The sequence below is a fragment of the Oncorhynchus nerka genome, linkage group LG27 (genome assembly GCF_034236695.1).
Source record: "Oncorhynchus nerka isolate Pitt River linkage group LG27, Oner_Uvic_2.0, whole genome shotgun sequence".
Lineage (NCBI taxonomy): Eukaryota > Metazoa > Chordata > Actinopteri > Salmoniformes > Salmonidae > Oncorhynchus > Oncorhynchus nerka.
Window position 1 is genome coordinate 45402287 of NC_088422.1, and position 15680 is coordinate 45417966.

At 42.4% G+C, this 15680-nt stretch overlaps 2 protein-coding genes across 2 annotated transcripts; both read right to left on the reverse strand.

Moving 5' to 3' along the window:
- Window positions 1-1155: 1155 nt before the first annotated feature.
- On the reverse strand, window positions 1156-2898 carry gadd45ga (growth arrest and DNA-damage-inducible, gamma a). The gene is made up of 4 exons (XM_029638374.2): window positions 2747-2898; window positions 2526-2627; window positions 2195-2405; window positions 1156-1988 (listed from the first exon to the last, which is right to left on the reverse strand). Exons 1-4 carry the CDS (start codon window positions 2803-2805, stop codon window positions 1875-1877), a joined length of 486 nt encoding a protein of 161 aa, XP_029494234.1. The 5' UTR covers window positions 2806-2898; the 3' UTR covers window positions 1156-1874.
- A 3787-nt stretch (window positions 2899-6685) lies between these two features.
- creb3l3l (cAMP responsive element binding protein 3-like 3 like) lies at window positions 6686-15365 on the reverse strand. Its single transcript, XM_029638375.2, has 10 exons — window positions 15226-15365; window positions 14010-14147; window positions 12628-13018; window positions 11582-11688; window positions 10541-10633; window positions 9802-9908; window positions 9522-9590; window positions 9310-9394; window positions 8566-8659; window positions 6686-8328 (listed from the first exon to the last, which is right to left on the reverse strand). Exons 2-10 carry the CDS (start codon window positions 14145-14147, stop codon window positions 7907-7909), a joined length of 1506 nt encoding a protein of 501 aa, XP_029494235.2. The 5' UTR covers window positions 15226-15365; the 3' UTR covers window positions 6686-7906.
- Window positions 15366-15680: the final 315 nt, after the last annotated feature.

A 15680-nucleotide genomic window follows, 5' to 3' on the forward strand; every position in this document is an offset into this window, starting at 1 on the left:
TAAATTGCTCGAGGCCAATGCAGTGCAAATGTACAAGTACTACTCCTACACATTGGAGGGATTGCAGTGGCTGCCCAGTGCCTTCTAGTCCAGTGACTAATGGACAGGGGGAATTCCTATTGACTAGACTTCTATTCATCTCAACTCAGTTTAGCGGTCTTCTTCTCATAGAATTGCATGACGAGTGTTTACAGGAAGAGTGTGTGCGTGTGTGTGTGTGTGTGTGTGTTCCCTTAACTCGGACTCTTTGATGTGGACGTGTTGACTGTCAGCTTAGTGCTACACCACATCCACCTTTCCTCTGACCGCCTGAGCCCCTTTCCAACTCACAGCCCCCAGCCCGGACTTTCAAGACCATGTCAAGGCGTGTGGGTATGCATGTGTTCCTGGAAAGACCACATGCATACACATGGTAATTACTAATAGCTGTGCTCACGTTCCCTTTTGAAGAAGTTTGAATCTTGCCTTGGTTTGTGTAATGCACAACGATAGTGTTTGTGCGCAAGAGCTATAGCATCTCGGAAACCTGTCACTCAGGATGTGCAAGTGTGCATTGCTGTTTCCTAACAGCGTGCAATCCCCTTCAGTGAAACAAAATGTGTGCAACTGTACTTCGTGATTTATTAAGAAAATCCCGTTAGCACACTTCCCCGGTTACACACACACCACCAGCCCCCTCGCTGACAGTGCAGAAGCCATGCTCTGGAGACAAAGAGAGCCCTCTAAAGCACAGACTCCTAGCCTCTCTTCTCCAGCCCGCCCCAGTCTCTGGCCCCCCCAGCCCTGGTTGCTGGCTCCTGCGGTTGTGCAAGCTGTTGCAGTAAGCAGCTGGTGTATGGGTGAGGAAAGGTCACTGCTTGACTGCCTGAAAAAGCTTGTGTCTGAACCGCTGGTGTTGCAACTACCTCCTACCTGTCACCCAGTTATTCTTACTCTCTCCGACAACCCCCGCAACCCCCCTCCCCCTTTGGGGTTCTTTGTGCCACACTTCCTGCCTCACCTATCTCTGACCAATCAGATGCCACTCTGCAGCAGGTTCATCCTATCAGATTCCACTCCATCAGAGACAGGGTCAAGTGAGTGCAAACTGCGCATCACTGGAGATTGCTGCACAGAACAATATATATTTTTTCAAATCACAGCATAGAACTTGGGTAAAGTTTAAAGCATTTATTAAGAAATTGTGTAAAATGTGTTTACAGTTTCATAACAAACAGAATGGCAGTAAAATAATCAATACAATTCATAGTCCAACAAATTGATGTTTGCCAAGTTCATTCAGTGGTAGGCCATAAGAACAGCTTGCATCATTTTAAGAAAGTTATTGTCTCTGAGTTTCAATCCGAGCACTCCCCAGTGTCTTTGTAAAACTTTAAAAATGAAGTCCAATATTTTCCTTTCTCTTCTGAGAACCTTCTGAAGTCCGTCTTCTTCCACATCTCTTTCTGCTACAACAAAACCACCTCACATCCAGCCATGTTTCACATTTTCACAAGTCCACCTCCTCCTCCCTCCTCCTCTCTCTTTCTCTGACCATCCCCTCAGTTCACCCCTAACTCTTGACCTTAGCCAGGGCAGCTATAGGGTCATGACCTGTCTCTGTGTACTTCAGAGTTCATTCCAGTTCAAGTCCCTATCCTGATCTGGGATTTCATGACATGACATGGGCCCAGTCCACATACACCTGGACCAGTCCACATGAGTAATCCAGAACCACACTGCCTTCCCACACTGCACTCTGGGTCCTTGGTTACAGCCACAGCCTTATATTCCAATAGACAGGCAGGCTTCAAACCCTGAGGTTTCCGATTTATTTGATGCTTTCTTCGTCATCTTCATCATCGTCAAATGAAGCATGCAGAGGGTGTAGTTGTTCAGCGTTCAGGGAGGGTGATGGTGGGAACCCAGTCATACACACTGCGGCTCTCCTCACAGAACAGATGCAGTTTGTCCAAAGCAGGGTCTTTCCACGACTCAGCACCAGGGCTCTGTGAGGACGAGAGAGGGAGCAGGAATTAGAATCATGACAAACACATCAGATAGACAGCTACTCTATATCATATAGAATTAGATTGAATTGAGTGACATGCTTTTATTGCTTTGTCAGCGCTCAGGGCGGCCACTATCAGCAAGAACTATGGGTAAAACATGCTGACTGGATGACTCGTGATCAAGCATGTAGACCAGGACGTACCGTGACAAGAATGCAATGTGCGTCCTTGGGTTCCCCAGTTTCGTCCGTGCCCACGAGGTCAGCCAGGCGCTCGATATCGTTTACGCGCACCACGTTGATGTCGTTATCGAAGCAGAAAGCCTGGATGAGGGTGAAGTGGATCTGGAGCGCGATGTCGCATTCGTACTCCTCGTCTGTCGCCAGAACGCAGAATGCCACATTGTCTGCGTCACTGTTGAAATAAACATGAGAGACAGTTTAGAAACGGGTCCTATTCTGTAATTGTACACTACGCCATACATCGGAGCATGAATACTTAGTGCATGACAAAAACAATTAGAAGTGTACTTACACATTCATAACTTTGGCAGACTCGTAGACTCCCACCGTAAGATAGTCCTGCTTCTTTGCAGACACCAACAGCTCCTCCAGGGCTGTGCCTGCAATTTGCAGTCTGAAGAGAAAAATATATATTATTAATCTCTGCACACTGTCATTACATAGTAACACAGTATCAAAAGGTTCCAACTGCAGTAGGTTTGCATTCGTTTGTAAAATGTGTAGGCTATTTACCTATCGGTGGTATCGAGTGCGCTCTCCTGTCCACGGATCTCTTCCAGTTCCAGAGTCATGATTATAATCCAAGTGTATATCGGGCTTGTTCAATAATTGATAGATAGATACAGGCTTACAATTCACCGGCAGCTCTTGCGTTATTCTGAGCTCTCGCAGCGTTGCAGTTGTTATATAGCAGGTCAGCGGAGTTTCTCGGCAAGAGGCGTGGTTTTCCCCCGCTGACGGTCGTGATTGGCTTTGGGTATGTGCGGAGCCAAATGTCCCTGTGTGTTACAGTTGCGCTTGTTGACAACCCCACGTGGGGCAGGATTACAATATTACAAGAAATCCCCCCACCTTCATTGACTTTTGCCTTGACTCGCTGCCAACATCCAACATCAGCACTGTGCAAAACTGAAATTTCCCCTTTTATATCAATTTGAAAACACCTCACAGAAAACAGGCTTGAAAGGAATGAAACTTGCAGAACTGAATAAAGCTCCCAAACGGTACTCTTTGTTCAGTTACGTTATTAAAATTGACATGCACTCACTGGGCATGTGAAGCCTACATTGTATTGTCTCTTATAAGACGAAATGGAGGTCATGCATAATTCGTTTCTTTAGGGCTGTTTAGTATTGATAGGTAATAATGCCTTATTGGTTTGCAATTGATCCAATACCAAAAGTTGTAAAGGCTTTTGGTATCTGGGCTACTTGCAGCAACGTTAAACATAAAATGTGTGCCTTATCTATTTTCCCAAAGTTGTTATTGGTTCCAATACGTATCTGAGCAGCCAAGTGAAAGACGTTTTTTTTTTTTTTTTTACGGAGAATGACAAGCGGAAGAGAACAGCTTGCACGCGGCACACGCCAGTGTTTTGCATCTGAGGCGCAAGAACGCTGTCAGAATAATGGCGCGTGCCCCACCTGCCTCCTGTTCTTTCAGGATGAGAGTGAGGCCGGGGGGGAGTGGGGCCGGGGGGGAGTCAGGGTGTGTGTGTAACTGCAACAGCTACTGCAACAGCTGCGGACAGATGCACGTGCTCACTAAAGCCTCGTTCTTACCTGGTTCTAAACATGCTTCCTTTGTTCTTATCTTGTCCACATTCTGATTGTGCCCACATTTTCAGAAATATGTGCACATGGTACTAAAATGTGTCTCTTATCCGTACACTGTCCCCACATTGTGACCACATTGTGACCCACATCCTGGTCCCTCCCTGTATGCAAATTATTTGACAGCTTTTCTTACAAAATCATATTTATTTATTTATTTTAAGACACCTAATTGATGCCATAAGTCAATGATTGTAGAAGATGGATAATGATTATTTAAATGGTTTCACTGTCCATATCCGTCTTCACTTGTAAGGTATGCAGACACAATGCATGCCGAACTACCTCCGAAGGTGGTCAGGCAAGATCTAATCACAATCAGACCACAGTGTGTTATTTTTAATTGCACAATGTGTCTTTTAATTGTCTAAACCTATCTGGACATGTGGGCAAAATCAGAATGCAAACAAGATCAGGACAAAGGATGCATGTTAGAACCAGGTATAAACAGGGATTTAGAGTGGTGCGGGCTGGCCCTTTCACTCTTTTATCATTCTGATGAATGGTTTTGATTGATACGTCTGATAGCTCGTTGAAAGATTCGACATACTAGCTCGTTAACAGTTATCAACTATTTGTCTGCTATCCACACTCCCTTTTTACTCATCTGTCAGAGTCGCCTATGAATAACGACTTGATAGGCCATCTCATGAACTATTAGCTCTGGCCTAGGTTACTCAGCACTGAAATTGGAATACAATTCATGGCCAATCCTATAGGTACTTCACTCTACTAGGACTAACAATAGAAAGTTAGATAATACATATGATTGTGGAACTTGTTATAATACAGTGACTATTACTAGATCTGATACAGGCCTACAATAGGCCTACATAGGCAGGCATAATTTAAAACAGTGTTGCCCCTTAGTCAAAGGATGGCTAAAACAGTTGAGCCCTACACGGGCATGAATTTTAAGCCCTACCCATGCCCGTGACGTTAAGACCCTACCCTACCAAGACCGGATTGCTTCTGCCAAATTTAAGGCCTGGCCCTGCCCTGCCAGACGCTCTAAATCAGAAATAACCTCCTCCATGAGTATATCCATAAACTGCTCCGATCTGTCTGTCACTCACTCCCTGCGCACAACTCACTCTGCATGCACTCTGCTCATGGCTGCTCTGAGTCTGTGAGTTTCCATAGCAACACAGGCTCTGCTTGGGCTGCTCTGCTCAATGAAGAGATATGAGACGGCAGTTAGCTGTCAGCTACTTTCCCGTCACCCTAAACTCTGACAAAACTCAAGGAACATTATTATTTTCTGTGAAATAATCTCTCCTGTTGTATATTTGACGAGGTTTAAGTGCGTCTGACACCATGTTATGATCTTAGTCAGATATCACTGTACTACACAGCAAAGCACAAGCAAATGGCTCAACTACAAAATCTTAGCGATCAATTTAATGATACCCGAGCCCTGCCTGTAGCCTAGTTATTGATGAAATAAACTGGCCCTACCAGGCCCTAACCCTCATATGTCAGGGCTGTCAGGCTCCAATCGGGTAGCAGAGCTCTACAAAACTGTGCAGAAGTCGCCACCCGGTGGTAGTAAATGAGAATGACCTTTAACCTACATTGCCAGACATAGAGTTGTTGAATAACAAAGACTCATGATGACTCTATTATGAGTCATTTATTCCTTATAGAAGGTGGTGATCATGTGCTGTTATTCACTCTTCTGTTGTAAGTGACGAATCAATGATGCTATCACACACTATCCTATACTTCCATCCACCCCTCCAACCTCCTCTCATCCTTCCATCCACTCAAATAGTCCAGCATCTATCAACATACCTTCTTCCCTCCATCCCTTTCTACATGCATCCCATCTTTAAAACATGTGTCTAGTGAAGTACAATTGTTTAAAACGAGGGGCCCAGATCTGCTAGCCTGGCGCCAGATCTGTTTGTGCTCTTGCACTCTGCAGTCAAAGTGCACTAAAACTTGCTCAATTTTGGTATGACAATGAGTGACAGGGATTTTTTTGGCATGATAGCACAGACTGGCACTCAGGCTAACAATTTGCAGATGTCTGAACACATTTATACTATGCAAAAATTGAGTGTAATTGTAGTATGCAGAGAGGACTGTTGGAGGTGGAATTGAATGTCTAACTATTAGGCCCAATGGCTGTCAATTCCCTATTTACTAAAACAAAAACTTAACCAATTTATAAGAGGAAGTGGTCAATGTTAGTTAAAAACCCTCATTTATTTAGAAGACATTTGACATTGAGCTTTGCAGCCCGGGTGTCTCCTCCTGCCTCCACGCAGGCTTGTGCTGCTGCGGACTGGGTGGGCTGAGAAGCCTCTACCTCTACCATTTTGATAGATGATACCAAATGAGCATCTTGCTCAGCTTCTATAGCTTCCAGTGGCCATGACTTTCATAACATTTCCATGATGACCCAATAATGTAGCCTATATTTTAACAAACCTATCTCATGAGACGGAAATAACCTCATACCTCAAGTAATTGACTTCAAACGAAGAAACCATTTCCATGAGCATTTTGTATTGAAGATTGCTCAAGTTTAGTTGGCAAAACATGGTTTACACAACTAGACCATTTCTTGTTTTTGATTTAACTGATTTGGAAGACCAGGTGTGATGAATTTAGTCCATCACTGGCCTAAGTGCGACACTTCAGGAACAGGGTTGCCAACCTATGAACTAGACCTTGGGAAAATCCCCAGAAAAACATATAGCTAGATCTAACAAACTGTGGTAACACCAATTTCTGCACAAAGAAACAGCACACATTGTAAGCAATATTTAAGCACCATGGACAGTAGGACCAAACTCATGACAATCCTTAATAAAACCATTTTTTAAAAAGGGACTTTTAATTGTGAAGTTTAATGTCATACATTAATTGTTAAAAATGAACATTACAATCATTCCAGCCTATTTACATTCCAATTTCGGACTATGGCATATCAGTGCTTCTTTTCAACATGATTAAAGCTACATCTAAATATCTTCTTTGACTTATCAAAAATAACAAAGAGTTCCAATACCATTTAGATTTTATAATTCACTGAACTGAAGAAAAATAAAAAAAGACAACAAAAATGCCTCACTGAATGAACTGACAGGTCATTACACTTGAGTATAGTTATACTGCAACACTGAATTAACATAGCTAATAGATTTTTTTTTTTAAATGTTCACCTCTCCATGTGACATACACTTATTTAAAAAGATGTCCAGAGGTTTACAGGGGTAAACATACTGTAGGTCCAGAGAGAGAACCACTGGATAAAGGACTCAAACAGCTCCTACCTAAAAAGGTCCAAACTAGTCACAGTTCCGTCACTGGCACGGGAAAATGGGGACTAATTCCAGAGCACTCCCATTTTCAGTCGTTTAAATTTGTCAACAAGCTAAAAGCAAAACAAAGAAAACACAAAAGAAAGCATGAAAACCCTTGTTACAAGGAAAATACCAAGAGATGTCCACAAAAATCCAAATGGCCAAATGTCCTGCAATGTCTAAAGCAGAGTATACAGATAGATCAACCACTAAGCTAGCATCATGAGTATACATTTACACTATGGATGCTGAATGTGCAAAGTAAACTAGCAGAGGACTAGACATGCGCTATGGAAGGAATTGGTCATTCGCTAGCAAAGTGCTTAGCAACAAGACCTGTTGGAGACACAAAAACACAGATGGCAAGAACTAATCATTCTGTTTTTCAAGAGAGAATGTGTTTTAAAGTCTTCAGCAGTCAAGCGATTTCAACAGATGACTATTCCCTTTCATAGTGTACTTCACCCCCCCCTTGATGAGAGGCTAACGCATAACAATGGAAATCTCAGTAGTCCATTCTACCACTGGAACGGAACATCAGAACAAAGTGCTCAAAGAGGAACAGTAGTATCACCAGGAGAAGGAGGAACAGATAGAGGAATACTGTCATAACAGAACATCTACTACCCTTTTCCCACCGGGTTTCAATCAACATTATCAATAACAACTGAAACCTTTGATTCGCCCCCTTCATCCTAGCCCGCTTCCTCCCTCTGTTAGTTGATTCAAATCTGGCTCTTATCTGTCTACATCTCATCCGAGCGGTGTTGCTGTATAATGATGGACGTTGGCTTCCTGTCGATCCAGTTTTCCTTGGTCCCTGGAACCTCGTAGGCCACAGGCGTTCCCACTGGATCTCTGGATCCCTCCTGCAGGCCCCCGGGCCCAGCCCCCGGCTTCAGCTCGTTTTGACCTGGTTTGGGGAAGTCTGCAGACGAGTTGCTGTTGACTCCGCTCTCCGTTTCCGACTGCTCCACCTTCTGGTAGTCCGGTGTGTGGTTCTGGCCTCCAGTGAACATTGCCTTGGGGTTCTCTACCTTGGCCACTAGGAGGAGGCTGAGAGGGGGCGGATCAGCGCTGTCAGTTTCCTCCACGGGCTCAGAGTAAGCCAGGGGCAAGGGGTCTGGGGTGTCATCAACAGCCACGGAACGCAAGGTCCTGGACACAACTACAGTTCAAAAGGAAAAGGCTTGTTAACGTATTCTGCATTCGTACACAATGTTTCATACAGCACCTTAACTGGAAGAGACAGGAAATATTTGTGAACAATTTTAGATGTGATTTATTGTTGTATACATAGCTATTCTTTGTACTCTAAATGAATGTTGTTTTCAACAGAAGAACATGTTATTCATAGTTTAGACATAGCCTTAGCATTTCAGACGACACTTCTCTCCTGACTTACCGGAAGAGGGGGTGTATATCTCCTTCTGTCCAGGGCTGCGGCCAAACGGGTTGACAGAGGGGAATATGATGAGGCAGAAAGACAGCAGGAACACCTGAGCAGAGAAGAAGAAAAAAAACATAAGAAAGTTGTTAAATGTGGTGTGTGCGACCCAGATTTACAAACCCAGTAGATGAGGTACATCGGTCAACAAAGATGAACGCAAAAAGTATTTTACTGTGTAATTAAAAAAAAAAAAACATTCAATTTGTTTTTCTATGCTAAAGTAACCTTGTTTTGTATAAGAAATATAATTCTCATCATTACGGACCCAAATAGCACTCGTCTTTTGTTAACCGAAGCAGAAGTACTTGTTGGTTTATGTTTCCAACATACCATTGTTTGGCAGTGGGACAAAATAATGGGTAGTCAAAGTTGCGTTGGCCTCAATAGAACACTTTCATAAAATACACTAGTATAGTACAGGCAGGAACTCCTTGAGCACCATATGAAACCACAAGCAAGCCTCAATCAGGGTCAGGCTATCATGTCCCAAACAGTTGAAGCTATAAAAATGTCAACACAGGCTGAGCTGGCAACCTGAAAGAACAGGATGTAGCACCCACCATGTTAAAGTTTAACTTCAATTTGAAAAAGGTTGACAACCAAAATGTCAACAAGATACATCTGCAGACATAAACTTGTATGTGGGAGTCCTTCAGTACTAGTTTTGCTACTAGATCTACTCTGTGTTAGTCCTCTTACCATGACACAGGTGCTGGTGGTGGTTGTCTTCATGGTTGACATCTTCATCATGGACTGCAATTTCCTTAGCTGCTCTATCAGAGACCTAGACAGGGGGAGAATAATAACACCCATTGGACATTCTCTCAATATTAGTCTACAAACGTTCATTCTTTGATACTCATCATAACAACATTCATTCCATAATCATGATAACAGCAGTGGTGTCTTACATGTTTTGTTTCTGCAGTTGTTGGACCTTCTTCTGCAGCTCCTGGTTGTGAGCGGTGCAGATGGAAACCCTAGGCACCAATCAGCAATGACTCAGTCAATCAACCAATCAAACTCTACTTAACACAGACACACAAACACCTTTTGACCCGACGAAGACGTAACAGGCTAAACATTGGTGAAGTGAAATGGTGAAATCAATCATGCGATGACTAATACTTTATTAGTAGTGTGTGCTGGCTTTCAATTCATTTTCAGAGATCCCGCCATTCGTTCTCTCACCTGTTCTCCAGGCCGTCCACGTACACCTTCTTCTTCTTCCTACTCTCCTGGGCCGACTGCTTGTTGCGGATCTTCCTCCTCACCCTCTTCAGGGTCCTCTCCTCCGCCTGCGACAAAGACAGAGGAGGAATGGTTACCCATCACATGCTTGACATGATTGAGCGGATAGTACACAGTGCTGAGGAGCAGTCTGCCGTCACACTGCTGGAGCCAAATAAGCTATCTGGGACGGTTTCTCATTTGGTTTGATTGGAAGTGATTCTGCAGGGTTTTTTTTTTTTTTTTCTCATTTTGAAAAAGGGTCAACAAATAATTACGCTGTAGTCAAACGTGCGTGCAGGAGAGATGTCTATTATTTAATAGACATTTTCTGTCCGCTGGTCAAATATGAAACATAGATTAGAGGAGGCTGGTGAGAATGGGCTCATTGTAATGGAATAGAGTCAAACGTGTTTCCATATGTTTGATACCATTCCATTTATTCCATTTCAGCCATTACAATGAGCCCATCCTCCTATGGCTCCTCCCACCAGCCTCATATGATAGATTTTGCCTTCATAATAGCAAGCTCAACACTCTAAAGTAGCAACAAATTGGGTAGATTGTGTCACACCCTCCCTGGCTGTCATTTTTTAAGGGGTGCTCCCTGAATGCCAATTAGATCAATGCTTACAATGGTTTCTAGGTTGGTCTCCAGCGCGTCAACAAGTATTTGTAATAAATCAATGGAGAAAATGACCTTAGTAAGAGGCATGCAGGACGGTATGGTTGCTCCTTCCTTAGCGAGAAGTCTCCTTTCCTCATCAGTCAGAACAATCTCCTTGAACTGGAACTAAAAGGGAAGAAAAACATTTGTATTTTTTAATGAGATGTGCTGAAGATCTGCTCAAGGCCACACGTACACCACTTTGCCACAAAGATTATGTCTTGTGAGATTACATTTTGTTCATGTCCTCCAGGGATAATAACTAGCAGCCGCGGGCCGATTATGTTCTCGAGCGGCTGGTCAGGGGGCCAGAACATAATTACAAATAATTTGCTGAATCTACTAGTTAATGATCCCTGGAGTACATTAACAAAATGTTCTCACACATTATCTTATTATTTGACCCTGCTGGTCATCTATGAACATTTGAACACTCTGGCCTTAATGGTCATGTACTCTTGTAAAATCGGCATCCGGCACAGCCAGAAGAGGACTGTCCACCCCTCAGTGCCTGGTTCCTCTAGATTTATTCCTAGGTTTCTTAGCCACTGTTCTCTCTACATCTGCATTGCTTGCTTGATGTTTGGGGTTTTTAGGCTGGGTTTCTGGCTAAGCACTTTCTGACATCTGCCGATGTAAAAAGGGCTTTATAAATACATTTGAATGATTGAGACTGCAAATTGACCACAAGGCCAAACAGATATTTGACTAAAACATTTCAAACCATGCTTACATTTGTATACAATCTCTCTGTTCAGCCAGTCGGTTGGGGAACCCCGGTGTACTCAAATAATGTACAATCAATGCCATTCTTACTAAAACAATGAGTTTGGCAATAAGTTTAATGGTGAAACTGCCACTTCCATTTGCGATACTACATCAAAGAAGTTACTGCAAACAACAGACATGCGACAGGATATGTACTGCAATTGTTTTTTTGTACCACATTGGGCGACGCTCCTCGCCTCCTCTTCGTCAACAAAACAAAAACAGCCTTTCCGGATGACATCTTCCGAGACTTGATCATCTTGTTTCCTCGTCTATAATATATTAATTTGATTATGTGAAACTCACCAGATCAGCTTTGTTGTTCTGTGTAGAGTCCTCTATGGCGAGAGAACAGGGAAGTTCTTCACTGGAATAGATCTGTTCCACTTCCATCCCCTCACTGTCCAGGTCGTCTGATGAACAGGAGAGCATAAAAACACAACATATTCATTTTTTTCTGTTCACATGAACAGTAAAGTTCTCAAACCTTACTAGGTTATTCTTTTGAAATCGTCTAGCCCAAGGACACGAGTCTAGTGACTGGACTCAAATCTGCTAGACTTAATCCCAAAAACATAGAAGAGATAGCTGGAATTAGGTGGTGCGAGTCTAACTGATCTTTATAGTTTTAATGGGAATATTTAAGATGAATAAAGTTCATATTCAGTTAAGAGTGATTAACACAATTACTTAACATATTTAAGTTTTCGCTTTCTGTAATACACATGATTTCCAGTGTTCTGTTCAAGTAAGGTTCTGTTGATAGGGATAGACACCAGACTGGAGGTACAAGGACCGAGGACAGATTATTATTGTATTCTGTGAAACTGTGATTCTGTAGCAGCTGACAACATTACTGCATTCGATTTTGACTTCCTAAAAGGCTCTCAGCTGGCGCTTACAGACCACTTGGTACCGTCTGATTACAATTAAAAATGGCATGTCTCCAAGAGGCCAGCTAGACATTTTCTCTGCTTCTGTTCTGGAGGTGTCTCCCTGTCTGTTGCAACTTGTAATAAACCAGATTGATTTCGGATAGATTTGATCAACGACTGCTCTCCTTTTGTTTCACCTGGAAATTCCCCATTACAATAGTTGATTGGCTGGTGTGCTACATTATTCACGATTCATGACCAGCTGGGCTAGTGTGTGTGTGTTGTGTACGGTCACACCTGGGAACCTCTTCATTTGCAAAGCCACCCTAAAGTTAGTCTACAGTTAGACGCTCAAACTACCAACAAACTATCCAATTAGTTGAATTGTCAAGAGCCAATTTGATGTCATGCAACTATTCATACCACCCAAAGCTATGAACCTGCTAGACAAGTATAAAGGTCTAGATCAACATTTACCCAGATCAATAAAGACATCCATGTCAGGCTTCTCAGCCCTCACACTCTGTAGAGCATTCATGTCTCCTCCCTGAAGTAGAGAGTAGGTGTGGTCCGTTTGCACAGCCAGGGCTTCAGGGCTCTCAGCCTGGAGCTCCAGGGCCATCAGGGGACTGTCGGAGTAGCCCGGGCTGGGCTGGGAGTACCCTGGGCTGGGTGCGGTATCACTGTCACTCCCCTGGGGGCTGGGGCAGGCCAGGAAGTTCTGTCCAACTACGCCCCCAGTGCTGCTGTCATCAGAGATGCCACTGTCGCTGCCCAGTGGAGAGTGTGAAGCACACGAGGCAGCCATGTTGTCTTCTCCCTCCAGCAGGCTGGACAGGAAGTCCTCAGTGTCCATGCCTGTCAGCATCTACAACAAACACAGCAGGATGTTGGTGTCCATTCAATGACTGTTTATTCCACAAAGAGAAAATGTGAAAAATTGTTATTCTGCTTTAAAGTAAGGAAGTAGTGCTGAGCAATTAGTGCTTTTCGAAGTCGTTTCGGTCGATTATAAAAAGATAATCAGGGTTTTCGATGTTGATATTTTTTTAAATATTAAATGCACTTTGCATTATGTGGGTTGAATGCTGTAACACTTTATAAAATAATGAATAAAAGTCCCATGATGGTAGTGGTTGCCCATTACTGCTTATCACATATGAATCCATCATTTAGTCAAATTACTTTACATTAATAAAATATTTTTTAATTACTATTATTTCATATCCAAGTCATCATCTCATCTCTATAGTGCTGCTGCCTATGCTGTCTGACAAAATCACTATTTTAGTAGATCAAAGTAAATATGACTTCTGAATACCAACTGTCAATTACTTAGATAATGTATTTTCAGGCTCATGAAGCAACTGCTTTCTATCCCTGTCGATCGCATGATCTCTCAGTCTCCGTGTCTGCTCCGTTCAGACCGGACAAGTTTAAGCAGGCGCGCAATGGATTATGGTTATTGTAGTTAATTACTACGCTTTCTGCACTAAACTATGTAGAATATTGGCCTGCTGGAAACGACAACTACTACATCGCACAGTTCAGGCTTCATCTGATTTATCTCTACAGTAACTGCACATCGAGCTCACCAAACAAAAACAAAATAGAATTAAAAATATTGAACCAACGTCGGTAGTTAGTTGTTAAAAAATATCTAAAAAAATAACTGATATTTCAGTTAATCGCTCAGCACTATAAGGAAGTTTATCACATTATTGATGTAAAACAAAATAAATTATTCTGCTTTACTAGATACCATTAAATTAATGGTTCTTTCCCTGACAATTACAAAACTCTATTAGCCTATTGGTTAGCAAACATAAAACAGTGTTATTCCTAAGTGGGAGACATACATCTTGCTCGGCGAGCCAGTTTTCTAGCCCATTCCCATCTGTGAAGAAGGGATCGTCGGCTCCAGTCTCTCCATACTGGCACAGGATCCCCAGAAGATCCACTCCATCCATATCAGGAAGATCCTCAGTGACTGACATCTGGGAAAACAGAATCAGCAATGTCACCATTACAATCAGGAAATATAATACTTTGGTTTGGGGGCAAGTTCAGTTCAATGATGTGTAATAAGATAATTTTGACTGAACTCATTCTTGTTCAAATAAAAAGGCAAATATATAGGAATATCCTACCCAATAACTGTGTCTTTCATTTTAAATTCTCTAACATGTAAATTCTGGACATGAGAAATTCTGGAGAGAGACTAAAGTGAGAATTGACACCAGTCACTAGTGTTCGGCAGCCCCCACCCAGTATACACAGCTGCGCGCTCCCATCAATGACCTCATTCTTATACATCGCCCCGCCCACTTTCCCCTTTGTCACATGAGAAGCATGAGAAGCAAGAAAACAATCCAGTCTACCTGCCGCGTTCATATGCAAGTCGGAACTAAGAAACTCGGAAAGTCGGAGATTTCCGAGTTTCATAATTCAGACTAGTACATGAACGCGGCATAAAATGTTCGTGATAATATTGCACTTCAAATCTGGATGAAGTACTCACATTTGATATGAACTGCTGCTGCGAAAAATCTAGCTCACAAATAAATGTAAACCAGTTTGTGCTCAGTAGGTCGATGGTTAGTTAGCAAGCTAGCTAGGTAACGTTAGCCAGATACATTGTTGCCGGCCTAGTTTATCTAGCTTTCGTTAACTACAAGAAAGAGCATTGTTAACATAGAAACATAATGTACTGACAGTGCAGACACAAGGGTTAGTAGGTAACGTTAGGCTAGTTAGTTAGCTAATCAAGAGTTTGCTTGCCATACGCAACACAACTGCATAGTTGACCAGCCAATGCATGTTCCATGCCCTACCAAATTTGACAAATAACTGAACATAGCATTTCCATAAAATATAAAGAATCGATGGTCATAAACTACACACCACGGCTTTACACATATTTAAACTGACAGCAGCTAACGTTATAACGTTAATAATGTGCCAGCACGACAGATTCATCTGTGCAAATATTGCTGAGGGCGTGGTCGTTGTTGTATGTGTTCGTTTATTAATAAAATAAATAGCATTCATTTATCATGTCTCAAATATACTTACCTTTCTCAGTATACTGCCTGACAAGTTGCAATAGCATTCGAGTGAATCAGTGAAGCTATTTTCGTTTTCTAGTCGCCGTTACTGTATGTAGAGTACACTCTCAAGTATGACTACTCTCTTCCTGATGAAATCACCTTGCAGTTCCAACAAGACAGAAATTGCGTCATCACGTATCGACGAGTCAGCATGCGCAATATTAGTCCATTATGGGAAATGTAGTATAGTGTGTGCAATACAGTATGATCACAGTACACAGACTCAAACAATACTAAACCAAGAATCAAAGGCATCACAAATGGATGAGGTTTACTGCTTGTGAAAATGTATTATTGATAGTATATAATGGCATTTTCTCTCATACATCTCTCGTACATCTTTGATATTTTTGTTTCTTCAGAAAATATTGAGCTGCACGAAGAGAGACATACTGAGACGAGGGCACGACAAAGCCTATT

What these genes read in the sequence shown, in the direction of transcription:
- gadd45ga (XM_029638374.2), bottom strand. Translation starts at nt 2,805, where the DNA reads ATGACTCTGGAACTGGAAGAGATCCGTGGACAGGAGAGCGCACTCGAT. An exon ending in GCACTCGATACCACCGATAG is followed by an intron (nt 2,628 to 2,746) that starts GTAAATAGCCTA and finishes TTTTCTCTTCAG; the next exon opens with ACTGCAAATTGCAGGCACAG. An exon ending in CACATTGCATTCTTGTCACG is followed by an intron (nt 1,989 to 2,194) that starts GTACGTCCTGGT and finishes TCGTCCTCACAG; the next exon opens with AGCCCTGGTGCTGAGTCGTG.
- creb3l3l (XM_029638375.2), bottom strand. Translation starts at nt 14,147, where the DNA reads ATGTCAGTCACTGAGGATCTTCCTGATATGGATGGAGTGGATCTTCTG. An exon ending in ACTGGCTCGCCGAGCAAGAT is followed by an intron (nt 13,019 to 14,009) that starts GTATGTCTCCCA and finishes TGTTTGTTGTAG; the next exon opens with ATGCTGACAGGCATGGACAC. An exon ending in CCACCAGCACCTGTGTCATG is followed by an intron (nt 8,660 to 9,309) that starts GTAAGAGGACTA and finishes TTCTCTGCTCAG; the next exon opens with GTGTTCCTGCTGTCTTTCTG.